Source organism: Gadus chalcogrammus, chromosome 16, assembly GCF_026213295.1.
Source record: "Gadus chalcogrammus isolate NIFS_2021 chromosome 16, NIFS_Gcha_1.0, whole genome shotgun sequence".
Classification (NCBI taxonomy): domain Eukaryota; kingdom Metazoa; phylum Chordata; class Actinopteri; order Gadiformes; family Gadidae; genus Gadus; species Gadus chalcogrammus.
Window position 1 is genome coordinate 31,656,150 of NC_079427.1, and position 25,971 is coordinate 31,682,120.

At 42.7% G+C, this 25,971-nt stretch overlaps 2 protein-coding genes and 1 long non-coding RNA gene across 4 annotated transcripts; 2 read left to right on the forward strand and 1 right to left on the reverse strand.

The window, feature by feature from the left end:
• Nucleotides 1–1,151: 1,151 nt before the first annotated feature.
• On the forward strand, nt 1,152–2,433 carry LOC130405901 (gap junction delta-2 protein). The gene has a single exon (XM_056611202.1). The coding sequence runs from the start codon at nt 1,152–1,154 to the stop codon at nt 2,253–2,255; it is 1,104 nt and encodes a 367-aa protein (XP_056467177.1). The 3' UTR covers nt 2,256–2,433.
• Nucleotides 2,434–2,682: 249 nt separating this feature from the next.
• wsb1 (WD repeat and SOCS box containing 1) lies at nt 2,683–13,029 on the reverse strand. The gene is made up of 9 exons (XM_056611201.1): nt 12,784–13,029; nt 10,629–10,797; nt 10,210–10,481; nt 9,334–9,465; nt 8,609–8,709; nt 5,208–5,380; nt 4,996–5,109; nt 4,526–4,633; nt 2,683–4,330 (listed from the first exon to the last, which is right to left on the reverse strand). Exons 1-9 carry the CDS (start codon nt 12,821–12,823, stop codon nt 4,168–4,170), a joined length of 1,272 nt encoding a protein of 423 aa, XP_056467176.1. The 5' UTR covers nt 12,824–13,029; the 3' UTR covers nt 2,683–4,167.
• A 6,571-nt stretch (nt 13,030–19,600) lies between these two features.
• LOC130406538 (uncharacterized) lies at nt 19,601–25,529 on the forward strand. Of its 2 annotated transcripts, XR_008904467.1 has the most exons (4): nt 19,601–19,863; nt 20,426–20,520; nt 20,607–20,764; nt 24,789–25,529. It is a non-coding gene; the product is annotated as an uncharacterized LOC130406538 (long non-coding RNA). The 2 variants fall into 2 exon arrangements; XR_008904466.1 differs by lacking the exon at nt 20,607–20,764 and having other exon boundaries at nt 19,612–19,863; nt 24,789–25,522.
• Nucleotides 25,530–25,971: the final 442 nt, after the last annotated feature.

Here is a 25,971-nt window from a genome sequence, read left to right on the forward strand (position 1 = left end):
GCTATAGAGCTGCTGGTACGAGTCCCTCTGTTTAGGGCTGCTGGTACGAGTCCCTCTGTTTAGAGCTGCTGGTACGAGTCCCTCTGTTTAGGGCTGCTGGTACGAGTCCCTCTGTTTAGAGCTGCTGGTACGAGTCCCTCTGTTTAGGGCTGCTGGTACGAGTCCCTCTGTTTAGAGCTGCTGGTACGAGTCCCTCTGTTTAGGGCTGCTGGTACGAGTCCCTCTGTTTAGAGCTGCTGGTACGAGTCCCTCTGTTGAGAGCTGCTATAGGGCTGCTGACATTACATCTGCTACATTTTGAATACATATTCTAAGTATTCAAAGTAGATATTTTTCATATATTTGTGCCCAATAATATCTTTGTGCTTAATTCGTGTTGCCATCCTAGTTGTGAATGACGAGAGAAAGAATAAGATCATGTTTCTATAATGTTATGCTTATGTAACTTATGTAACTACAACTATTGCTGTATTAGTTGTTCCAGGTTGATTTAGAAAATCAGCTACAATCCACACAGATCAGCCTCTTGTTATTTTACTTTTGGTAAATTATATATTTTTTATCTTTGGGTTAAGTCACCGTACAAAAGAGTATTGGTTGTTTTCCCGCTTATACATACTGCCAAACACAGGATGGTTTTGTGACCCTTTTCCAGCCTTTTCCACTGTTTTTTGTCAGACTATTCCAGGCTGTTCAGAAAATGCCCCCCCCCCCCTCTTTGTGTTTTTAAATCTTTGTCACACTGTACTTGCTTTGTGCAGACGTTGAACAATGCCAGTTTCAGATAAACTGGCTGGAATATGTGAGGTCAGCCTATTGCTCACAACATGCTCAGCAACATTCATTTCCATCCATCATCTGCCAACACATAAAAAATAGGCATGCAAATTGCATAGCAATTCTTCCCAATTTGTTTGACAGGACTAAAACAGGACAATCTGAAGGTGAGTTGTATTGGCTTGTTCCGGAATGGAAACCTTGTATGGAGTAAATATTCTGCTTTTCCATTTTAATTACTTGCTCAAGCCGGGCACCTCATTTTATAATATGCTAATATTCTCTTAAAGATGTTGATTTCACATAATGACAATCATGACTTTTCACCCTTAGGGTCAAGTATCCTGCCTTTTCTTTCTGCCTCAGGGAGAGCCATGGGGGACTGGTCAATACTGGGACGTTTTCTGTCCGAAGTGCAAAACCATTCCACAGTGATAGGGAAGATTTGGCTGACCATGCTGCTCATCTTCCGCATCCTGCTGGTGACCCTGGTGGGAGACGCTGTCTACAGTGACGAGCAGTCCAAGTTCACCTGTAACACCCAGCAGCCCGGATGCAACAACGTCTGTTACGACACCTTTGCACCTGTGTCACATCTGCGTTTCTGGGTTTTTCAGATTGTGCTGGTATCCACTCCATCTATCTTCTACATCGTTTTTGTTCTCCATAAAATTGCCAAGGATGAGAAGCTGGATGTCCAGAAAGGAAAGTTCATAATCCAAGCCCCCTCCAAAAATAACTATGTTGAGCTTGGTAGCAGTTGTATGGAGGGCACCAGGGTGGAGCCCATCTACAGTCCCAAGTACATGGAGGAATGGGGCACAAAAGACCAAGAAGGAATGGAGCAAAGTCTCCTTGACGAGGATTATGCTGAACTTGGTGAAGATCCAACCCAGCTATCGAGCCAAGTCCTACTCATTTACATTCTTCACGTGTTGTTACGTTCTGTTATGGAGATAACCTTTTTGGTGGGCCAGTATTACTTGTTTGGTTTTGAAGTGCCTCACCTGTATCGCTGCGAGACCTATCCCTGCCCAACACGCACTGACTGCTTTGTTTCTCGTGCCACAGAGAAGACAATTTTTCTGAATTTCATGTTTAGTATCAGCCTGGGCTGCTTTGTTCTCAACATCGCCGAGCTTCACTATCTTGGCTGGGTGTACATATTCCGCATCTTGTGCTCAGCTTGTTCTACGTGCTGTACTCATGAGAGGGATGCTAAGGGGCGGTACTCCCACCAGAACCCCTTGCTGCTGCAGCTGAAGCACTCCCTCAGGGGGAGGCTGGTCCTACAGACGCCTGCCCCCAGGAGCCAGGAGAAGGCTCGAGGTCTGCTCAGTCACGCCCCGGCCATCTCCTTTGAGACGGATTCCACCGTGGAATGCACCTCCAAGAGGACTTTAGAGGAGAGGGACAAAGTGAAGCTCAAATTAGCCAACATGGCAAAACTAGGAAGAACTAAGAAGTCCTGGTTATAAAAGGCATTTTAGAAATGCAATACAGAAATAGTATACTTTGAGGTATTTCACATTTTTTGGCACATGGAATATATATGTATGGAGCTATAATTAATTTATTGCATGGATTAGGTGGTCAAAAAAAGGTAATATGACTGGATTAAATACTTTAATTAAAGCGTCATAAAACCACTCAGTTTTTCCGATCAATTTGTGTATTGAAATTTTTGAAGTTAAGAATTTATTCTGAACTGTTTGAGAACCCTTAATGTGCAGGTATATAATCTCGGTTTCGTCTGTCGCACTTTTCAACATTTTTAAACCAATCTGACAGAAGTTTCTTTGACTTCTGTATCACTCCACTAGAACTGGATCACTATTTTTTTGATTTTTAATTGAATCCCTATCACTAATGAAAGTCAATACATATTTGTAATTGTTTTTCTATTCAAAATTGTTCATCGTGCCTTTATACCCAATACCCTTAAAAACATTGTTTTTCTTTAAAAGCCTTTATTTTAGCTGTAAAAGCTATACACACACACACACACAGGGCATTGACATAAATTAAACATACTGATATGTTTGTTTTATATTGAATTAGGCAGCATTATAATTTGTCTCAGGCAGTCAGGCCAGTACAAATTTGAAAGCATATACCGCACTTAAAATATGGTCTTCACCAACCAACATACATCAATACATCAACCTCTACAAAGTCTCTTAAGAGTGGAATAGGCATCAACCTTTTTAAGCTTACCATTTAAGTTATTGCCAAGAATGTTTGACATAAGCAAACCAAAATGTGGAAATTAAAATTGTACATTCCTGCACGCCAATTTTATTTATGAAAGATCAATTATGTATTTATAACAAAGCCTCAGAGGGAGAAACGTATATATGGACTGGAACCAACATTTCAGAAATGCACAGAAAGGACTCAAACGATTGGAGCTTATGACAGAACCCAGTGAAAAGGACTTGGATTGATCTAACTGATAGAAATTCTTTTGAAGCAACCGGTCCCCTGCAGGAGAACCAACAACACATTGAGGGGCTTGGAAAGGAGTTATTTGTGTACAGCATGTGTGCAAGGTATAGGACACAAGGCCATACATACTATCACAGTCAGAGTTCGGTCTCTATATGCAGACATCCTGTTTTTTTTGCAAAATTATATAGTTTCTTGTAATAAAAATTCCCCATGAAGAGAAAAGAAGCAAAAAAATTAAATAATTGGCTTTAATATCAAAGGCTAGAAAATGAATTAGGATGCATACATAACCTGGCAAAATAGTCCTGTACAAAACACGAAGATCCATCTAAACTTGTACATTCAGTTTACAATATTGGTACAGAGCTTAGAAACCGATGGCCTCTGATTTTATAAACAGGAAAACCAACGAGACCTCTTGAATCTGATATCCAGCGTGATAAAGAGCCCTGGGCTGGAGGGGCAATAAGAGCACAGGTGCACGTTCCTGCAGAGCACCCACGCACTCTGCTGTGGAGAGGGCCCCACACATCAGTACCCTGCCTTCTAGCACGATAAACCTCAATACAAGCAGGAGCACAGCATTCTCTCTCAGGCTAGGAGTCACAATAGGACTCTCTTGCCCAATCCAGCACGGAGTCAAAACACAAAGCTGATCACGTGGAGCTCAATAACCGCCTCAGGTCACTTTAACCGGTTCCTGTGTTCCACTGAACTATGCCTCCTGCCATCATCGTTTTCCCTCAAACCACAAAAAAATGCAATAAATACATAGCAGCCCTCAGACAGTAAGAATTATACGATTGTGGTTTTGCGTGAGCTCTTGTTTCTCGGCACTTATGAGTTGATCTTGTTTTCTGTGGACATGCGTGGAGTCAGAGGACTCTATAGTGAGCTCGTTTCTCGGTACTTTGACGTTTTCTGTGGACGTGCGTTGAGTCAGAGGACTCTGTAGGCAAGGTAGTCGCAGAGTGGCGTGGGGATGACCAGCGCCTCCACCTGCTGGGTGGACATCAGCCGACGCAGCGCCATCCGGCACAGGTGCTGCAGGGGGGGCGTGCTCCGAGGGCATGCCCAGAAGAGCACGCTGCCGTCGCGGGTCCTAGCAAAGAACAGCGGGTCAGATCACTGCAGGTAGCTGACAACACAGGACTGATGACGGAGTCACTTTAGAGGGACGGAGTGATTCTTCTCTAAGAGTTCATTAGCAGAAATAGATCTCCTTAGACGACCGTTATTACAACACGGAGCAAAATAAAGAAAGAGATCAAACAGATGGGAGAATGACGAGCCTCACCCTGCAGCAAGCACCGTCCCGTCAGTGGAGAAGGCACAGCTGAGGCCGCTGGCCAGGCCTGCGATGGCCTGGGGAGCCTTCTCTTCAATGCTCCAGAACCGCAGCAATCTGGAGGAGGAATTAGGATCAGGTCACAATAACACGTTGCATCAATAGTACCATCACGATGCACACAGCCTGTGAAGGCTGAAAAGGCAACAAATGACAACAAATTCCCTAAAAAACATTTGTGTGCTCATCCGTGAATAGGCAGCCGTGAACAGGCAGCCATACAGCGATAGAGGCCTGCAGGTTTGTTTAGTGCTGGGTTTGAACACTGCAAGTGGGGACCATTCACTGAGCCCAGCCTTCTTGCCATCTATGACCAATCCAAGGACTACTGTTGTACAGAATGTGTGCTACATCTGAGACTTTGAAGCACCACTAATCAAAACAGTTTGAGGCTTATTGTGGCAATTCAGAAAACCTACCGGTCATCAGCTATACTGGCGATGTGTCGTCCATCATGGCAGAAACTGACAGATCGCACCCAGCGGTCGTTGGCACCACCAGCGAATATTGGCGACGGTGGGGGAAAGAGATGACTAGAGGAGGAAGGAAGAGGATGAGAGAAGAGACACACTAATGGTGTTCAGATCAAACAAGGCTTTGATACTCTTCAAAGTAAATAGACACGTCTCACCCCTGTTCTAGCAGAATGGTGCCCTTGTAGGGGTCCCACACAATGACCCGGGTGTCGTAGGAGGCGGTCACCAGCAGAGCTCCGTCGGGGGAGAACTCACAGGACACCACGTCGTTGTGGTGTCCCTCCAGCTTCCGGACCAGCGAATAGTCATCCATGTTCCAGAGGAAAACCTGCACCGGGAACAGGCGTGTTATAGCCGGGGCAGTGGTTCAGTAGGCAGATTTAGGTCCTATCTTTAATACTAGGCACATTCAATGAAAATATTATTACCATCAACCCAAGGCTCTGCAACAAGTCCAAACCAATATCAGTACACAAGCAGCAGGTCAAACCAAGACTGACTATTCTGTACATTTGATCTAACCCGACAACATATTATAAACTATGCTATATTGTACGACTTTGAAATGCATGCCTAACAAAAAAAGTTAACAAAAAATAAAGAGAAAAACAAGCAGCAGCTTGAGGTGACATAAATAGTTCCTCAACTGGTTCGCCATTGAGTGTTAGTTCACCGTGTTTGTAAACGGTTCCCACCTCCAGCAGAAGCCTACCAAGAGACAGATGCTTCAGGAGAAAATAACATCCGATGTCCAAGGATGGACTTTGGCACTCATACCTGCATCTTTCCACCACAGAGAAACCAAAGGTATTTGTGATCTTAGTTTAACTGCTTCATGTTCCAACTCAGACATGCTTTACAATTTTAGAAGATTTTTCAGATCAAATAAACGTATGACAGCATAAAATACATTGCATTTAAGCAACCAAAATGTGATTATATCACAATACATCTACATCATTAACGTGATTTGATCACGTTCTCCTCTCCTGCTCATCAACGCCTGAGCACTCCACTGAGGTACATTAGATTCACTATCTATGACTGGACATGCTAATTAGAGCTGCTATACGCTGTCCATCAAGACTAATTAATACAAGTCTTATAATGTATTCAGAAATATGCAAATGGTTCTAATATTTAAATAATACAAAAGGCAATTCATAGCAAAGAAAATACCTGATTCCAATTTTCATGGCACTAATTCCAATTCATTACTATACTAATGTTATTGTATATTATCCATGGTAAGATCGCTTCATGTGTTTTGAACCAAGAACATTTTGTAAATTGTCTTTGAAGGCACAAAGAAGGCCGTTCATATCCCTGAAAGAGGAGGAGTATGGTAAGACCTTTAACATTTATTCCTCAAGACTTACTGGTAAATTTTCATTAGTTACTAGTGCTTGTTCTTCAGTCACTATTCCAATAGTGTCTAGTACCCATTTCATTCGATACTATTGCTTGTTCTCAAGTTACTAGACACTATTCCAATAGTGGCTACTATCCATTTCAGTTGTACTAGTAACTTTTCATTAGATACTAGTGCTTGTTCTTTAGTTACTTTTCCCAATAGTGTCTTGTATCCATTTCAGTAGTGCTATTAACTTTATTCGATACTATTACAATAGTAACATATAAACCCTGATAATCAAATTAATTTAATGATCAACCCGTTAGAGCCATGTTTGAGCGACTGCTCTAGAACCACAATGACAAATGAGTTCAATAGATTCCGGCCATAACATGAGCTTTTGGATATTAGAGAGCCAGTGAACCCAGTGAATGAGAGTTATAACTTTATGATGTTGCATATGAAATGCCCAACACTGCGTCTGGTATCTTCTCTAAACTGGGGACTTATTACAGTAACGGTAATAAAAGGACAGATTACTATGTTGACGATCGTATCAGACACACTACCATTTTTCAGACAAAAAAAAAGGGTTTAAGGTCCACCGGCTCTTTGAATTGATGAACTGATAGCCATCACAGAATACACTCTCTGCACGACCCAAGAGACCCTGTTGAAACCCTCGACAAAGTGCTCCTAAATGCGGATTGTTTGGGTCCTCATTAATATTTAGAAGTCAATTTCCAATGCATATAGATGTCACAATGTCAATGTTGCTGGTACTTAATGGGCTGGGGATAGCTTTCATCTGACATTAACTTTAAATAGTTACAGAAACTAGAATAGTTATTTGTAAGTCTTGAGGAATAAAAGGTCGAAACCTATAGCCATTGAGGAGATGGGAATGTTGTGATGTAATTAGTCTTCTCTTTGTAGTTCTGGTGAAACAGGGATTTTGGTGCATATGGGAAACTCGCATGGTAAAAACTACCGCGTTTTGAGAACTTGGCAAGTTAAATCTATCTAAAATATAATCACATCCTATTCTTGTGAAAATTACATCCTCTGAGACATTACTCGACAAGCTTTGAAAGCCTTTTCTGCTATAAAGCAGCAAAATAAAAGTGCTTGCTTACATTAGGACGTGAAATTTAAAGGTGTGCATTATTTCGGACCCAAGGGCCTATTCAGTCTGTCCAGCAGGATTTGAGAGCGTAGTCGGCATTATCTATCAAATTGCGGCAGCGTGCTTTATGCTTCCGGTAGCTGCTGGAATGTGAGGAGGCCCTTGGGTCAACAATAGAGACCTGATCCTTTTACTACAGAAGATGGAAGGAGTTGGAGGAAAGGTGGGGAGGAGGGTTGGGAGGGAGGTGAAGGAGAGGAGATCCCATGATTTTGATCAATGCTTTCAACTGAGAATGTAGGAGGAACTGCAGCAGCAGAGGGAGACGGACACGGAGCAGAACCTACGTACGGAGAGACCTCGCAGGTCAGGTGCCGGGGCATAGGGCACAGTGCATCCCTGGTCTGCACCGGCTGTCAAAATGCCAGCGCGGCGCTCCCTTCAAAACCAATCACACACAGTTCTGCCACGACCTGTGACAGGGAAGCAAGACACACACACTTGTAGGGACACACATAGCCCAACATAGCCTGAGTAACCAACAGCTGTCCACAGGGTTTGTACCCATGGTCATATATGACGTGCTGCACATGTAAATCGATTTCAAAACCTTTTCTTGAAATCCACTTCTACTCAAGTAAACGGGCGCATCTTCAAAACTGATTTAAAGTGTTTGAGGGCAGCCAGCGCCATTTAAAAAACATTGTTTTCAGTCGCCCTTGTGCGACAATATGATGGAGAGTTGATGATAGTGCAACATAGAACTGTTTCTTAATCCAGTATAACTAAACATTGGTGTTCCCCTGCCCAGGTGATTCCTGAGGTCAATCCTTTGTGCCGTCACCAACCCACCCGTCACATTCTGCATGCAAACTGTCAAACTATCCCCAGAATTCATCCAATTAACATCCAAAACAAAGGCTGTGATGCAAACTTACGACACTAAGCACACTCATACAAGTGTATAAACTGTTTTATTTGAGCGTGTACTTCTTTACCAGTGGGCACAAACAATAAACAAATAGCAGTGTGAAGAAATCAAAACAATATCGGAAAAGGGTATAAAACCAACCTACCGCTTTACCAGCACCAACTGAACACAGGGTAGATGAGTCAGGAGAGAAGGCACTACAGTAGACCCAGCTCTGGTGCCCCCGCAGAACCTTCACCATGTTACCTAGAGACACGTGGAGAGTCAGGAGGCACTACAGTAGTCTCTCTCTCTCTCTCTCTCTCTCTCTCTCTCTAAAGATGCTGCCTGGTCTGAACGTGTAGAGCTAAACGCTGCATCAATGGAATAGGTGGTGATCTACATTACATAAAAACAAAGAATGATTTGTAATAATGTATGGCACTAGCGCATGGCATTCACAAGGCTCAAAACAGATTGAGGCACTGTAGGCATGTATCTATTGCAACCGATACCTAAAAAAATAGTGCTTCACTTTTGCTCCATTTTATGCATCATGAGGAAGCAGCTAAAAAAATAGAAAAAAATTACGTGAAACTGAATTATCTGTGGTGCAGTGCATTTTGAAAGTACGTAGCAGAGGTGTCTATTGATTCATCCCATGTGAATTTAAAGTGCTTAAAATATGGAGTGTTTCTAGATCATAGATCCCTGCTCCATGTGCATGTTGGGAAATTATCCATCCATGACAAACAACATCTTTGGTCCAACTGTAGCAGCTGCAGTCGATGACACGCTTTAGAGATTGGACAGCACAGATAACAGATACATCGTCACTTTGCAGGCACACACAATTCCTTCATCTCTTGCATTAAGAACACTTGTCCATACCGTCATCCTTCAGATCCCAGACGCGTAAAGTCTTATCCCGGGATGCAGAGACTAGCATGAGGCTGCCGTCAGGAGCAAAGGTCAGGTCTCGCACTATGTCAGTGTGGTCCATCAGATTCAGCAACAGCTTTCCTGGAAAAGCATGATAAAGAAACAGTGAACACACAACCTTATAAACGTTGTGATATGAAAAGGGTCAACAACATTAAAAAAGCTTTATCATTAAACCAATTGAAGACGAGCGTGATGTCCTGGCGTGACAGGCCCCACACAACGCTTGAGTCGGGGCGTGGTTGCAATGGGTCGATTTTATATCATACCTTCCCTGTTAAACCCCCATGTTGAGCTGTGCAAATATTTCTTTATTTCAATATAATTTTATCTGAAATTAATGTGGTGTCAGAGATTGTGCATCACACACACCCACAGTTACGACTGTAGTACAATAATTTTTATTCAAGCAATCAAATGTGCATATTATGTACCTCTTTTTGGAAAAAGATCTCACCAGTAGAGCACCTTAAATGCACCCGTTTGAACCCTATTCCCAATCCAGTAGACGTGTGCTGGTGGTCACATGGTATAGTAACCTATTCCCAGTCCAGTAGGACATGTGTTGGTGCTTAGCAGTGTATAGAAACCTATTCCGAGTCCAGTAGACGTGTGTTGGTGCTCGCCAGTGTATAGAACCCTATTCCCAGTCCAGTAGACGTGTGCTGGTGCTCACCAGTGTATGGAACCCTATTCCCAGTCCAGTAGACGTGTGCTGGTACTCACCAGTGTATAGAAACCCATCCCCATTCCAGTAGACATGTGCTGGTGCTCACATGGTATAGAACCCTATTCCCAGTCCAGTAGACGTGTGCTGGTGCTCACCCGTGTAGACGTCCCAGATCTTGATGCGTCCATTGTTTAGGCCTGTTGCCAGCAGTAGCTGGTCCTGGCCGAACTTGAACCGGTGCCACTCGATGTTCACGCAGCGGCTCTGCTTCTCTGGCACCGATGACCCGAAGGCCAGCCCCCAGACGATGTCCCCGCAGTCAATGGTGTGGTTGCAGGGCTCGTCTGCGGCCGGGGGGACGCGGCATTCATCCCCATCCTGGTGGCCTCCTGCTGGGTTGGTACCTTCGCTAGAGTGGGACGTGGAGCTAGAAATGGACGGTCACATAAAACAGAATGATAAATAATGATGCTTTGGGAATGATCCATAAGCACATGTGGCTGTGCGGTTCACTTATTCATTTTACAATTAAAAGCTAATTAACAAAACAGGATTAAAACATGGAACTACTTACAATTTTGTGAGACATTTGGACCAGGGAACAAGCCTCACGATGCGATGCCCTTGAGACCAGGCAAAGTAGGAGCCATCCGGTGCAAAGGCTACAGTCCAGGTTTCCCGTCCAGACTTCTGGTCAAAGGGAGCTACAGGCACTGACAGCTCACCGATGAACTTGGCCTTACCTGGGAAACAAATACATGGGGCATGATCAGAGTGAGGCTTCAACTTGAGGGGGCTCGACTGTTAGCCTTAATGTATAGGGGTCAATAGATCAGAACAACTACATGCCCTCCTTCAATGTTGAATCAAATGACCCAACCCTGTCACCCCTCAGGAAACCCAGGTATCTGTGACACTTTCAAGTGAAATCTAAGTCTGTTCTGTCACGTTTTTCCCACGTGGAAACCATGTTTAAACCATATATCTCGTCCTAATGAAGGCATGCATGCCTTCACTGCTGTTGCAACTCATCAAATTAAAATTTTCCTTTAATTAATTTCCATTTTCTTTTTATGACCAGATACCGGTATGGACATGGGGGAAATAATGCACCATTGTGACCTCCTAGACCATAGTACAGCGTGACACGGGAAAACAAGTCATAAACGGCCTGCAGTGGATTCCTTCATAATACGTTGAGGAGAAACATCTGCAGCCCATTGGGCCCGGCTGTGGAAATACTCTGCCTTTGAATAGGAGAAAGAGTGCTGTGCGGAGATGAATGAACGCAACGATATTTATATTTAAAAAAAAAAAAAGCAGAATCAATTTGTGGCGCTCGGTGTTCATTCTGTGGCGCTGCGCAACACATTGGTCTATGTATGGAAAACACTGGACTTTTCACAGGAGCCATTTTGACATGCAACATCAGGGTGGACACAGGGGCAACTGACTCCAAGATCCAGTGAGCCAGCATGCCTCACCACCACCTAAATGGAACGGGCATGTTATTAATTGACTTTGCAACGTCAAAGTAGCTACTGTTTAAAGGGCATATGGTTGACATGGGTGACAGCTGTTCCCCAGAGTCGAGGCTCAGCCTGAAAATAATGAGGAGTAAAGTTTGTTGATTGGTTCTAAACGTTGCGGCCTCATGGAAGTGTGGGACGGCATCGTCTCCTTTCCTAAAGGAGTGTCCAGTCTACCCTATCCTAAACGAGATGAGAAAGAAAGCATTGAAGCACTTTTCCTTAGCATTTAGATCATACAAAGATATCTTAACATTGCTGACCATAAGATACTTCCGTGGTTCTGACAAACGATGCTACCTATCAAATCGTGCTACCTAGTGGTTTAATTCGACAAGATTGATCCGTGGAGTAGTAGTGGTGTAAAATACATATACAGTACCCCAAAATCAAAATATCCCCCCCCTATTCTTAAAGTTTACATCGTCGTTTGATAGAAGCAATTTACCTAGATATAGGATATAAATGCTACCTTATGTGATTGGTAGCATATATATGGTACAGTATGTGTATCTTAGACAACTATTACACCACGGATCAATATTGTCGGCATGCGCAGAACCAATAGCCCAATGTGATAAGAAGCATAGATAGAACAGCGGGACACTGGACTACGGCTCACATGCAGAGGCCGGGATCTGCGTGTCTGAGGGGCCTCAGACCTGTCCACAACACTCACATCCCCCTCCTCTGGGCTCACACTAAAGTCGACAGAACCAACTAGCCCAGTGGGGCTGGGGATCACGATGTGTAGAGCCCTTTGGACAAACTGACCAAAAAATATTAAAAATAAAGAGAAATCACTCATTGAAATTAGTATTTCGGGACATTGGTGATGAAGTTATTTTTCCAACAGTCAACAACAGCCCTGATACCAGTCGGGACACACTGGCTTCCCACCGGACCCCAACGGAGACCAAACTCCTACTGGGCGACTCCCCAAGTCCCACGGAGGAACTAAATTGTGAGAATAGTGCAAATAATAATGCACACCTACACACAAGCAGTAGAGGAAGTATAAAGTGCAAATAATGCGCACATACACACTAGCACTAGAGAAAGTAAATTGTGTGAATAGTGCAAATAATGCACACATACACGCAAGCACTAGAGGAAGTAAATAGTGAGAAAAGTTCGAATAATGCACACATACACACAAGCATAAGAGGAAGTAACCAGAGGCCTGACACTGTACCGTACCTATGTCCTGTTCGTTTAGAGAGCCCGGGAAGCTTGCCATCTAAATAAATACCTTCTTTATCTCGGACTGCAGACACTAGAATAATATAATATAATATATTCAGCTAAGAGTGTTTACTGGACCACTGAAGTCGGGATCGGGCTTCAGAACATTAATGGCCGCCTTCTTCTCACTATCGCTGGTGTTCGTTTACCCGGATAGGGGTGGTTCACGGGCGGATGTGACCAGTGTTGCCAGATTGGGCCAGATTTCCCGCCCATACTATCGGCTGTTAAATCGTGACGTAACACCCTTTCAAAATAAAACTTCCGGGGCCCTGTACTGCGAAGCTCGATTAGAGGGTTAGCGAGGTATGTTGAGCTGAAAGCCTGGGTTAGCTGTACCACGAAAGTCGATCACCATGGTGACTTACGCTCGCAAACAAACATGGGGCCGGATTCACAAAAGTGTTCTTAAGATAAAACTTAAGAAGATTCTTAAGAAAAAATATAAGAAGTTCCTAAGAATCTTCTTAAACGCTATTCACCATTTTTTTCTTAAAGGCACCCAGTGCAACTTTCCAGGCTTAAAAATAAACATTCAATTTCTAGACTTTTTTACACGTAGTAAGTTTCAATAACTCCATACCATTACATACCGACATTCAAGCAGCAAAGATGAGACGTCGTTGTGTGGTGAGAACTGATAGAAAATCGATAACAACAACAATGCCGCCATTTTCTTTATTTTGTCAATGGAAAAATGGCTTCTCCCCACCGGCGATTGTTGTTGTTTACGATTTTCTATCAGTTCTCACCACACAGCGACGTCTCATCTCTGCTCCTTGAATGTCGATATGTAATGGTATGGAGTTATTGAAACTTACTACGTGTAAAAAAGACTAGAAATTGAATGTTTATTTTTCATTGAATGTTTACATAAAGTTGCACTGGGTGCCTTTAAGAATTGTCGTTTGTCTTACGAACTTCTTAGTTTTCTCACTTAAGAAGATCTTAAATTGTTAAAGTAGTAGAGGAATGCATGTAATGTTCATCCTCGTGCGCTCTTGTTCTTGCTGGAGCAGCGGAGGGGGCAGGCCCCGTTGCTATGTTACCTGTACTTTACCCGCGGCCGAGATGAGTTTTCTCAGAATGGTGGCTGGCGTCCCCCTTAGGGATAGGGTGAGAAGCTCAGCCAACCGTGAGGAACTCGGATTAGAGCCGCTGCTCCTTTAGAAAGGAGTCAGCTGAGGTGGTTCGGGCATCTGGGAAGGATGCCCACTGGGCGCCTCCCTTGGGAGGTGTTTCAGGCACGTCCAGTGGGGAGGAGACCTCAGGGAAGACCCAGGACTAGGTGGAGAGATTATATCTCAACACTGGCCTGGGAACGCCTCGGGATCCCCCCGTCAGAGCTGGTCAATGTGGCCCGGGAAAGGGAAGTCTGGGGCCCCCTGCTTGAGTTGCTCCCCCCGCGACCCGACCCCGGATAAGCGGATGACGATGAGGATGAGTATTATATTAGATGTATATTGAGTATTGTATTATATTATAGTATTATAGATTATATTAGAGTAATATATTATATATTAGAGTATTATAGAGTATATTAGAGTAATATATTATATATTAGTATTAATAATGAGTATTAGTAATATTAATAATAAAATAAATTGCTCATAGATTTTCAGGTGTCGTTTATTATTTATTTATTTACATGAATCTTCTCCTTACAAGCTCTTGTCTCACTTGAATGCCGGTATTACATGGAGCGGGGACGGGGCCATCTCCCTCTGGTTCATGGTGGTCTGGAACATCCGGAAGAGGCAGCCGGTACATCATGCAGATGTTGTGCAGGATGCAGGCACAGGTGATGATTTTACACCCCTTTTCAGGGGTGTATTGGAGCACTCCACCAGAGCAGTCAATGCATCGAAATCTGGATTTGACAACCCCAATGCACCTCTCCACAACACTTCTTGTTTTGCGTTGTGCACGGCTGTAGCGCTGTTCAGGCTCTGTTGCTGGGTGGAGGATTGGAGTTATCAGCCATGGTCGTAGAGCGTAGCCACTATCACCTTTTATTGGTTAGGAAAGTAGGTAGGTCAATTATTGAAGTATTATACAGTGAATGATTTTGTGTAGTCTAATTATTTAAAATTAAAATTCATCACTAGTTACTCACCTAACAACCATCCATCTGGCATTTCTCCTTCATTACATTTTATGCCTGTTCCCGAATTCATCAATATGAAGGAGTCGTGGGTACTACCTGGCCACCTTGCCACAAGGTCAGTAACCCTTAGTGTTGCATCACAGATCACCTGAGTGTTAATGGAGTGGAAGTTCTTTCTATTGACAAAGCCATCTTCCTCATCATTTGGTGCCTATGAAATGAATATAAGTTAGTTAGCACATTAATCCCCACGTAACACACACACACACACATATATATATATATATATTCAAGTCAATATTTTTATAAACAACATATAACAAAGCATAATGGATCCAAAATAACAAGAATACAAGAATAGGATATTTGTACATTATCATACTTTGATTGCAATATGTGTCCCGTCAACTGCGCCCAATACGTTTGGAAACCCTGCTATTTCAAAAAATTGCTGTTTGGTTCGAATGCATTCTGCGTCTGTTGCTGGAAACTTGATGAACTGCCGTGCTCTTCTACAGAGTGCATTTGTAACATCTCTGACCACTCGGCTAACGGATGATTGGCTCACACCCAGGGTGCCCCCCACCACCATTTGAAAAGACCCAGAGGCAAAAAATCTCAGGGCAGCCATAATTTGTGTTACAACTGGAAGGGGTGACGATCGCCTTGTTTTCCTTTTCAGGTCATTTGATAGCATATCTGCTGAATAAATAATTGCAGGCCTAGGGAGCCTATATTGTCTAATCAACATGTGATCAGGGAGTATAAGCGGATCCATTCTGTCTCTCAATGGCCTTGGTGGATTTTCCTCCCTAACTGCCACCCAAAGAACTTCCATCTAAAAAAAAAAAGAGTAATATGATTTCAGTGACTTGGCCTACTGAAATGATCTAATAATCGAAATAAATACAACCGCCTTCTTGATATACTTAAGAGACAATTGAAGTATAATCAAACATCCTTGATAACTATTTCTTCTCAACACTGTCAGGTATTATCAATAGTAACTGACACAGAGTTTAGGCCCATTTCGTTTAATATTGTCAAAATTGGCTTTTTTGATATAATAAAAATAGCATGACAAGCTCAAATTCACAACATTGTTTGACTTATAGTCTTGGGTTAAGCAATATATTAATGAATTCATATCAATGTCATATAGATATGTTTAAAGAAAGACTTACCTTTTCACTGCAGCTGGTTTAAGACTGGTGAAGGGTTATCTTAAAGTTGTGAAGAAATTTGAGAAGAAATTCAAGAACTTTGTCTTCAAGAATCTCATTTGTTTTAAAATACTTTCTAAGGAAAAAACTTAGGAATTTAGGAAAAAACTTAAGAAGAAAGTTGAGAAAACAGTTAAGAAATTCTTCAAGAATATCAAATCTTCCTAATTTTTGTCTTAAGAACATAGTTATGAAAAAAGATCTACTTAAAGGGGTAGTTCGGAATTTTGGACATAGGGCCTGATTCCGAAGTGAGCATTGGTATTCTATATCACTGGAGACAGTTTTCAACACATTTCATTCAGTCCTTCTAGTTGCAGAGTTCGCTCGTGCTAGGCTAGCGCAAGTCAACGGGCAATGCTAGCCTGCTATTAAAAACAGTCTTACCCACTCCACAGTACACCCGAGGTAAATCAAATATAACGTCAGACTATAGATTTAAATGTCTGTGTTGATAGAATAATGTTAGAAATAAAACTAACCTTGCATCGCATGAATCATCGAGGGACTACTTTCTCAGCAGAAGCGGAATTCTACTATGCGCTGGTTAGGTTTGTAACCGAATCACGACAGAAGAACGTAAACAGAGAAGCGTGGGACAGAAGCGCAATTGAACGACTAGGCAACATGATGGTTCAGTGTGCTTTTAGAAATTGTAGAAATAAACGGTACAGATGGGCACCACAAAGTTTCCACCAATTTCCAGTGTGAGATCCAGAAAGGACTCAACTGTGGCTTGTTGCTGCTGGCTTTGACATCAAAACACCGGCTCGTACATGCGGTTCGTTGGATACAACAAATTCCTCATGATCGCCTTCAAAAGCAGATGCATCGCTAACTCCTCCAAACGTGGCCATATCTTGTTAATTTAATACGCTTGTAGAATTCCTTCGTTCACTGTACTCTGCGTTTGTAGCAATGACAGCGGCAGGTAACCTAGGTATCAGTCCGCCGCTGCCGTAGCCTACGTACAGGAATATAAACACTGCTGCTGAGACCCCGCAATACCCTCAAAATGCAATGCAATGCAAGGTTGGTTTTATTTCTAACATTATTCTATAAACAGACATTTAGATTTATAGTCTGTCGTTATAATTGATTTACCTCGGGTGTACTGTGGAGTGGGTAAGACTGTTTTTAATAGCAGGCTAGCATTGCCCGTTGACTTGCGCTAGCCTAGCACGAGCGAACTCTGCAACTAGAAGGACTGAATGAAATGTGTTGAAAACTGTCTCCAGTGATATAGAATACCAATGCTCACTTCGGAATCAGGCCCTATGTCCAAAATTCCGAACTACCCCTTTAAGAACTTTTTCCTTCCTAAGAATGCTTAGTGAATCCGGCCCAAAAGTGTTCTTAAAGTGTAATTCCGGCGCAAATTGAACCCAGGATCTTTGTTTTGGCATTAAAACTAGAGCTGTCAGTTAAACGCGTTATTAACGGCATTAACGCAAACCAATTTTAACGGCGTTACATTTTTATCGCGCGATTAAAGCAATTATTATATTTAAAAAAAATAATAATAATAATATTTTTTTTGCTATGTTCAAATGTCATTTGTTCAAAGCAGTCGTTTAATTGCACTATAGTCTCTTTTTTTATCGTCCTGTTTTGATCAGTATATGCCAATGTTGTTATCAATAAAAAATAATTTGCACATGGCAAGCCGATGCACTTCACCATGTTGATAAGAGAATTAAAATGAGAAGAATTATGGGACAAAAAAATCAAGGGATATTTAGCATAGAAAAATAATTTGTGATTAATTGCGATTAATCGTGAGTTAACTATGACATTAATGCGATTAATCACGATTAAATATTTTAATCGCTTGACAGCTCTAATTAAAACCCATCAAATAAGCCTTCCAGATACCTTTTTCATTGAAAATCGAGTATTATAGTTTGCCGGGCGCAATGTTTGGCATCCATGTTGTTGACTTAGGGGGCATAGTGTTGGGGCATAGTGTTTCGCTTCTAAATCCGCATTTTTGAACCACTAAATAACCACTTGATTGTAGCGTCTTGATTGGCGTCTCAATGTCCATATTCAGAACAATAAGCCACTGGTCTACCAGAGATCGGTCATTGTACCGCAATGGCAGTCTATGGAAAGTTTCTGGAGTGTAACTTTTCTTTCTTTTTTCCGCAGCCGGGGAAAACACCAACACAAACCATCTTTCTCTTGACTTCAAGCTGTGGATGGTTCGTCTTCTCCGGTGCTTGAGCTGTCCTTCACTCTATGCGTCAATCACGTGTGCAGTGCGTCTTCCGTCAACAACGTGCCATGCTTGATTGTAGCGAACAATTATTTTGTAACTGTAACTTACATATTGTGGCGACTCCTACCCCCCGGGGAGTCTGGGTAATGGGATATTCATAATGTTGTTTGGGGAAAAGGGGTTTTATTGTCTTTAGATAACTTGTTTATGTTATTAGGTTAAGTGGGGTTAACGGGTTTGGGGTTCTTTATTGTTTGTGTGTTAATTGTGATGTGTAGTGTGATCGGGACCATTAGTGAGAGTGTTGTGTGTGTTGGTCAGGTGTGCCGTGTTTTCTGTTGTGTGTTTGAATAAAGGCAGCTCTCGGGGTCGTGCGGTGTATTGAGGCACGAGAGTTGCACCGCCATTTAAACCTGGGCTCCCGTCTCGTCCTTCCCGCGCCGCTCGCCACAATATGCAATTCCTTTAATTTACGTGTCAACACTTGCTAAATATTATTTATAAATATGTATTATATAAATTATAAATTCCAAAATTCCTAAACACGGACCTACCGGTAATGCTTGTTAAACTGTCTTTTTAAATAAACTCCGGGTTTGCAAACTAAGTTGTTTGTGCTTCGTTTTATGTGTAGGGACCCTAGTCATGCTACTGCAGAGGTTTGGTGCTATTTAGTGGTTCAAAAATGCGGATTTAGAAGCGAAACACTATGCCCCAAGTCAACAACATGGACGCCAAACATTGCGCCCAGCAAACTATAATACTCGATTTTCAATTAAAAAGGTATCTGGAAGGCTTATTTGATGGGTTTTAATGCCAAAACAAAGATCCTGGGTTCAATTTGCGCCGGAATTACACTTTAAGATAAAACTTAAGAAGATTCTTAAGAAAAAATATATAAGAAGTTCCTAAGAATCTTCTTAAACGCTATTCACCATTTTTTCTTAAGAATTGTCGATTTTCTTACGAACTTCTTAGTTTTCTCACTTAGGATGTTCTTAGATTTTTATCTTAAGAACGCTCGCGAGGTTTTTGAACCAAAGACAGTTGAGAGAAATTGATTTGTGAAAAATGGAGGACATCGCCTGTAAACGAAGCAAAAACTTCTCCAAACAGGAGTTGGAGGTGATGGTCGATGAGATCATCATCAGAAAAAGATTATTGTTTGGCAAGCTAGACAGTGTGATAACATCGGAAAACAAGAAGAGGGCGTGGGCCAAAGTTGCCAAGACTGTATCTGCACTGGCGGATATTGGAATCGTTCGCGATGTCAACGCTGTAAAAAAAAAAGTGGGCGGACATCAAATCTATTGTAAAAAAGAAGGGAACGGAGAGGGCAAGAGAGTTGAAAAAAACTGGAGGAGGGAAGACCACAATCCAGCTGGACCCACTGGAGGAGAAATTGTTGGGGGCGATTGCCGAAACGTTAGTTGGAGGAGTGGACACCGGAGAACCGGGAGAAGACGATAGCCTGCAAGCAGGAGGTAAGCCAATCAAGACTGTCAACTGTTGTCTAGCGTTTGCTAGTTATTATGACGACCATGAAACCATAGAGAAGAGAGACCATTATTGATTGAGTTACGTCTCAGATTATCGCAGTTTACCTAGGCTTGGTTACTTTGACCGTGACAATTTGTTTCCAGCCTACCAAAACGTAGAACTAGCTGCTAGCACAACACAAGCTGCCACTAGACTGGCGTTGGCTGTGTCGTTGTCAAAGAAACGAGCTGTTAGACTGGCGGTGGCTGAGTTGTTGTCAGTGTTTAGTATGTATCTATTTATTGGTTACAAGTAGGCTAGTTCAGCTATTGGCCCCATGGGTTGTAAGCTGTCAACAACATTGTGTCCTGTGAAAAGTGTTTGATAAACTGATTAAACCTTATGCCATTTAATAAACCGAGGCAAGGTAACTCATTGTTTAAATATTAGAACTTGATCAAGTAGGCTACTGTGTGTAGCTTACAGAGCAAGCACTCACCCTGCTAATGTAAGTTGTTTTAGCCAGCTGCATCTAACATCACATTTCTTTCTGTTTCTTTTCTTTAGATTCTTTGGTCGTAGTAGCAGTCAACCAGGATGCAGAACAATCCCACACATTCAATGCAGCTGAACCAACACAAGCCCTCACAAATCATCAAAACGTAAGTTAATAAGTGTATCAGACACTAACTGTTTTACCTAACCATTCATTTTGATACTGTTTAATTTACAATCGTTCCACTCACAGCTGTTACAGAGTCCCGGGGATGACCTGACATTATCACAGCTAATCTCGGAAACCTTTCATACACCTGCCACATCCAGAAGCAACACAGAGCATGGGTCGTTCACCACCGAATCAGTTCGAATGAACGAATCTTTAAAGGAGACATATTATACCACCAGGTGTGTGTGATTAGCCTTACAAGCCATTTCGAAAATCTGCCCCATATGAAATCGCTAGCGGGCGTGTCCATCAGATCTGTGCTGGATAGATGAGCAACGTTTCCACTAGGTAGGCTAGTAGACTGATCTATCCAGCACAGATCTAGGTGGACACGAGAGCTCCAGGACTCCCACCGGAGCACCCGGAGTGCTCTAGAACATTCACAGAACACGGCCAAAGGCTGTGTGGGCCTTGCCGATGCATCGACTGTAAACAGAGCGCATGGTACTGTGGCCGCAAGCTTCTCAGGGCCACACCCCCACCCTCCTCCTTGACCCGCCTCTCTCCTCCTCATTTATATTAAAGCTACAGAACCCGAAACGGCGCACTTGGGGAAAGCTCCATGTGCGACTGGCTCGTAGTGGCTGTAATTCTGCACCACGGCTGAATTTCGGGAACGTCTTCAAATACTGTGTTAGGGGCCCACTAATATCTATATTAAAGCATCCATAAGTAGCATGCTATGGGACCTTTAACCACTCGATTGGATTATAGAAAATATATTGCTGTAACTCTAATTAAGCATTTGTTATTAAAATTCACTCCAAATGAATGTGAATAAAATAATTCACTAGTGATGGGTCGGTCGCGAACGATTCGGTCAGAACAAACCAATCTAGAAGGTGAACGACGAGAACTGATTCCCAAAACAAGAGAACTGATTTTATTTATTTATTTATTTATTTATTTTTTCCAAAGGTCACGTAAATAAAATATACAAACAGAGCTTTTTCTCCCCGCAACCTTATATTGATTGAGTCTAAAACATTCTCATCGATTCAGCCAATGAGAGCAGGTAGCAATCAAGTTGCCATGGCCCATGGGTAAACCAATGATTAGGCACCACCACACAAGTTAACTAAAGATCGCTGTAGGCTTAAATATCATGCAAGCACTTATTTTTATTTTGTTCTACGTCACAATTGCATGCTTTAATAAAGCATTGTTTTTATCTACCATTACGAGTTTCGTTTGGTTTAGTTGCTAACGTGCTTCACTGCTTAATAACTCTACTTGGAAGACGCCATTTAATACTGCACCCCATTATGTATTGAGGGTATTTATGAAAAAAGGCTTTATTTATGTAACCAACAGGGGGTGCTGAAGCTCATTATTTGTACCACTTGGCTAGAAAACCAAACAGCACTCCCTTTCAAACTATCTATGCAGGTTATGTCCAATGAAGAAACAGAAATGGGACCATGTAATCAAGAATATAAATGTAGACACTAAACACAATAAATATACTGGATGGCAACCAGGGGGGTATACCACGAACTTTGCTGAACATACCCAGGCTTTCTTGGGAAAACCTGGCTCGACAGAGCCGCAACTCGCAATCAGAGTTAAATGGTACCACGACGCTCACTTTAGATTCAATTAGTTGAACCAGGTTTTCCGCTTTAGGTTCAATGCGCGTTCACATAAAAGGGGCGTTTCTCGCGTCATTTGACTCCCCCTTATGCTAAATAAATCGCGCGAGAGCGGTGTATTTCATCCAAGGCGAGCAGTGTATTATCATGAACTCCTACGAGAAATTCAAAGTTCAAATCACAGCCACGGGGAACACGGTCGCCCATAATATGGCTAGGGTGGCGTGCTGGCAAAAAATAGCCGACCGTGTTAATTCGTAAGTGAAAAGATTCTGCATATTGTCTAAAAAAGATTATGTATCATCATCCCTTTTACCCCCCATGTTTGCTCCTATGAACATGGGGCCAAGTCAAAAATAAATATAAAAATATTATTCAATGTGGTAAGTTGTAAGCACCCATTTGAATAATTTCAGGTGAATCTAGCCTATGATTTGGTTTTCCGACTATGGAGGTGATTTTTCTTAATAATTCTCACAGCTATAATATGAATTTGTAGAATAAAAAATGCCTCGGCCTATTTGTGTCACTGACATAGCGGTTATATAAGGGATAATGGACAACACGGCACTTGACCATATTTACGTTAAACGTGCGGGGTCACTTTCGAACTTGACACACTGCGCAACACTAGCCGCGTTTACATGGCACATCTGATCCGCATAGATTTCTATGCGGAATAGATCTGTTCCTAAAATGTGATCCCCTACTGTATGCATGGCAGTAACAAAAGTGTCCGTTATGTCTCTCGCGCACACCTGACACATCTCTGGACCGGCGGCGACATAATGGACGTCCTATCGCTATTTGGCATTGTGAATTTGATTTTAATGAAAGCACAGCAGGAGAGAGCTTTTCTCTGCCTGCTCCTTCAATTAAGAAGGAGGACAGCACAGCTACGTCCGATCTTTATATTTACCCCCACCTCCGCCGCAAACAAGAGGAATTTAGATGCGAGTCCGCAGCCAAGACTGGTGGGAGAGAGTGGTCTCTCTAAATTAAGAAGTATTTTAACGTTCAGCCTGCAAAAGTACTAGTATTAGCCTACTCATTTACAGTTATCTCGGACGCGCGCGGACACTACGATACGCTAACACGTCATTAATAAACACCCATGTCCCGTCACTTAGCAACCGGACACGCTTACCGGACTACTTACGTTACGAACAAAGACGTGAATCAGGCAATAAATCCACTTTCCTTGACAGCGGTCAAGTTCAGTGTGCATAAAAGTACCAACGGAGCTCAGTGGACCAATTGCGAACTACTGCAGCTGCTCTAAATTAAACCCCAATCTGTTCGGAATAAGTGTATACATGTCGATTAAAACGGACTACACCACCTCTTCTATTCGGCATAGAATTCTATGCCGAACAGATAATTGTATTCCGAATGAGGCGTATATATGATCATTTTCTAGTCCGCATAGAAATCTATGCGGATCAGATGTGTCCATGTAAACGCGGCTAGTAAGTGCATGGCTTCTTTGTGTAGCATTGACTACATACGGTCCATCAAGGAAGATCAAATAACGAATACCCTCTGATGAGAATCTGTATCTCTCATAAAGAATATCGTCAGACAATGCCAAGGGATCGGTTCTGTCCCGAAAAACCCTCTGTCTCTGGAGATACGCCTGTACGATAAGTGCGCCGAGGTCCACGGGAAGACCCACAAATGGTGACGCAGGGTTAGGGTTAGGGAGGAGGGGCTAGGAAGCTGCGCACGCCGATATAAGTAGCCGATCTCCGGGTAGACTAAGCTGAAAAGCTGCTCCCGACCAGGGCCCGGATTCACAAAAGTGTTCTTAATATAAAACTTAAGACGATTCTTAAGAAAAAATATAAGAAGTTCCTAAGAATCTTCTTAAACGCTATTCACCATTTTCTTCTTAAGAATTGTCGATTGACTTACGAACTTCTTAGTTTTCTCACTTAGGATGTTCTTAGATTTTTATCTTTATCTTAAGAACGCTCGCGATGTTTTTGAACCAAAGACAGTTGAGACATCGCCTGTCAACGAAGCAAAAACTTGTCCAAACAGGAGTTGGAGGTGATGGTCGATGAGATCATCATCAGAAATAGATTATTGTTTGGCAAGCTAGACAGTATGATAACATCGGAAAACAAAAAGAGGGCGTGGGCCAAAGTTGCCCAGACTGTATCTGCAGTGGCGGATATAGGAATCGTTCGCGATGTCAACGCTGTAAAAAAAAAAGTGGGCGGACATCAAATCTATTGTAAAAAAGAAGGGAACGGAGAGGGCAAGAGAGTTGAAAAAAAACGGAGGAGGGTAGACAACAATCCAGCTGGACCCACTGGAGGAGAAATTGTTGGGGGCGATTGCCGAAACGTTAGTTGAAGGAAAAATTTCCACTCGATAAACACACAGGTCACATGTGATGCAACGCTCCGAGTGACAGACCTTGTTGCGAAGTGGCCGGTTAGCACCCACGGCTCCTTTTGTTCTCATGAATTCAGGAACAGGCATTAAATTGAATGAGGGAGAAATGCCCGGTGGTTGGTTGTTAGGTGAGAACTACACATGAATTCTACTTTTAGGTTAAAACAAAAACATACTGTATTGCCCTAACTAATGTCCTCTATGACAGGAGACAGTGGCTATGCCTTAAGACCATGGTTGATGACACCCATCCTTCACCCTGCAACAGAGCCAGATGAGCGCTACAGCCGGGCACAACGAAAAACAGCTCATTGGGGTAGTGAAGTCAAGGTTTAGGTGTATCGACCGTTCTGGTGGAGTGCTCCAGTACACTCCTGAGAGGGCATGTACAATTATTACCTGTGCTTTTATCCTCCACAACATCTGAATTATGTACCTCTTGCCAATCCCTGACATCCCAGATGATGATGACCCCGAGGGAGATGTCCCAGTCCCTGCCCCATGTAACACTTGTGCAAGTGAGACAAGACCTCAATAAAAAAAAACACAATAAACAACAAATGAAAACCTCTGAGTGATTGCTATTTTATTCTAGGTTCAACATTCTTTTTTTTTTTAAATCAAACTTGGCTTGGGCAAGGCGAAGCTTCTCCCTCTCGACAAGCAGCTTTTCCCTCTCCACCTGCAGAAGTTGCTCCTGAGTATGCCTCAGCATTTTAACTTCCTCCAAAAGCTGACGCTGAAGGGAGACCATGTCCTCTGTCAGGGCAAACGTTTGAGCAGGCTATTTTCCGAACCGTAAGGTAAAGCTGCAACCGGGTTGGCTAGCATATGTTTGGGACAGTCAAAGGTTTGCTGATTAAAGTACTCAGACTCACCATTTACTTTATATTCCACGGGCGTTGGGAATGGGTTGGTCAACCTTGATGGCGGTGGCATGGGGGGCAACCCCTTGCTAGCCGCGAAGGGGTTAGTGCCGTCGGCATATTGACCGTCCATGTGGTTAACTGGGTCAATATCGGTGTCTCTTAAAGCCTTAAAAAATGGGGTGGTGCTTACGTTTGAGCACTCGACAGGCCTCCCATTAATGTCACCTCATTGAAGACCAATTTTCTGCTGCTTTTCAGTGTGTTAAGGCATTGTACTTTCGGATCTGAGCTGCCGGTCTGCCGCCGAGTTCCCCCCGCCGGAGCTGCTCGTCTGCCGGTCCACAAAATCTTAGCTATGCTCTGATTGGAGGGGTGAGGAGAAGTGGGCGGTAATAGTCAACTCTCTTCCTACGTAGGAGGGGGCGCTGAAACTGACTTGCTTGTTTGGTAACTGTAGGCGGGGTAGTTTCAGAAATGAATATCTCACTCAAAAAATCATGTACAGACTTTTTTCAAAGTTTT

What these genes read in the sequence shown, in the direction of transcription:
- LOC130405901 (XM_056611202.1), top strand. Translation starts at nt 1,152, where the DNA reads ATGGGGGACTGGTCAATACTGGGACGTTTTCTGTCCGAAGTGCAAAAC.
- wsb1 (XM_056611201.1), bottom strand. Translation starts at nt 12,823, where the DNA reads ATGGCAAGCTTCCCGGGCTCTCTAAACGAACAGGACATAG. An exon ending in TCCAAATGTCTCACAAAATT is followed by an intron (nt 10,482 to 10,628) that starts GTAAGTAGTTCC and finishes GTCCATTTCTAG; the next exon opens with CTCCACGTCCCACTCTAGCG. An exon ending in GGGACGGTGCTTGCTGCAGG is followed by an intron (nt 4,331 to 4,525) that starts GTGAGGCTCGTC and finishes GTTCTTTGCTAG; the next exon opens with GACCCGCGACGGCAGCGTGC.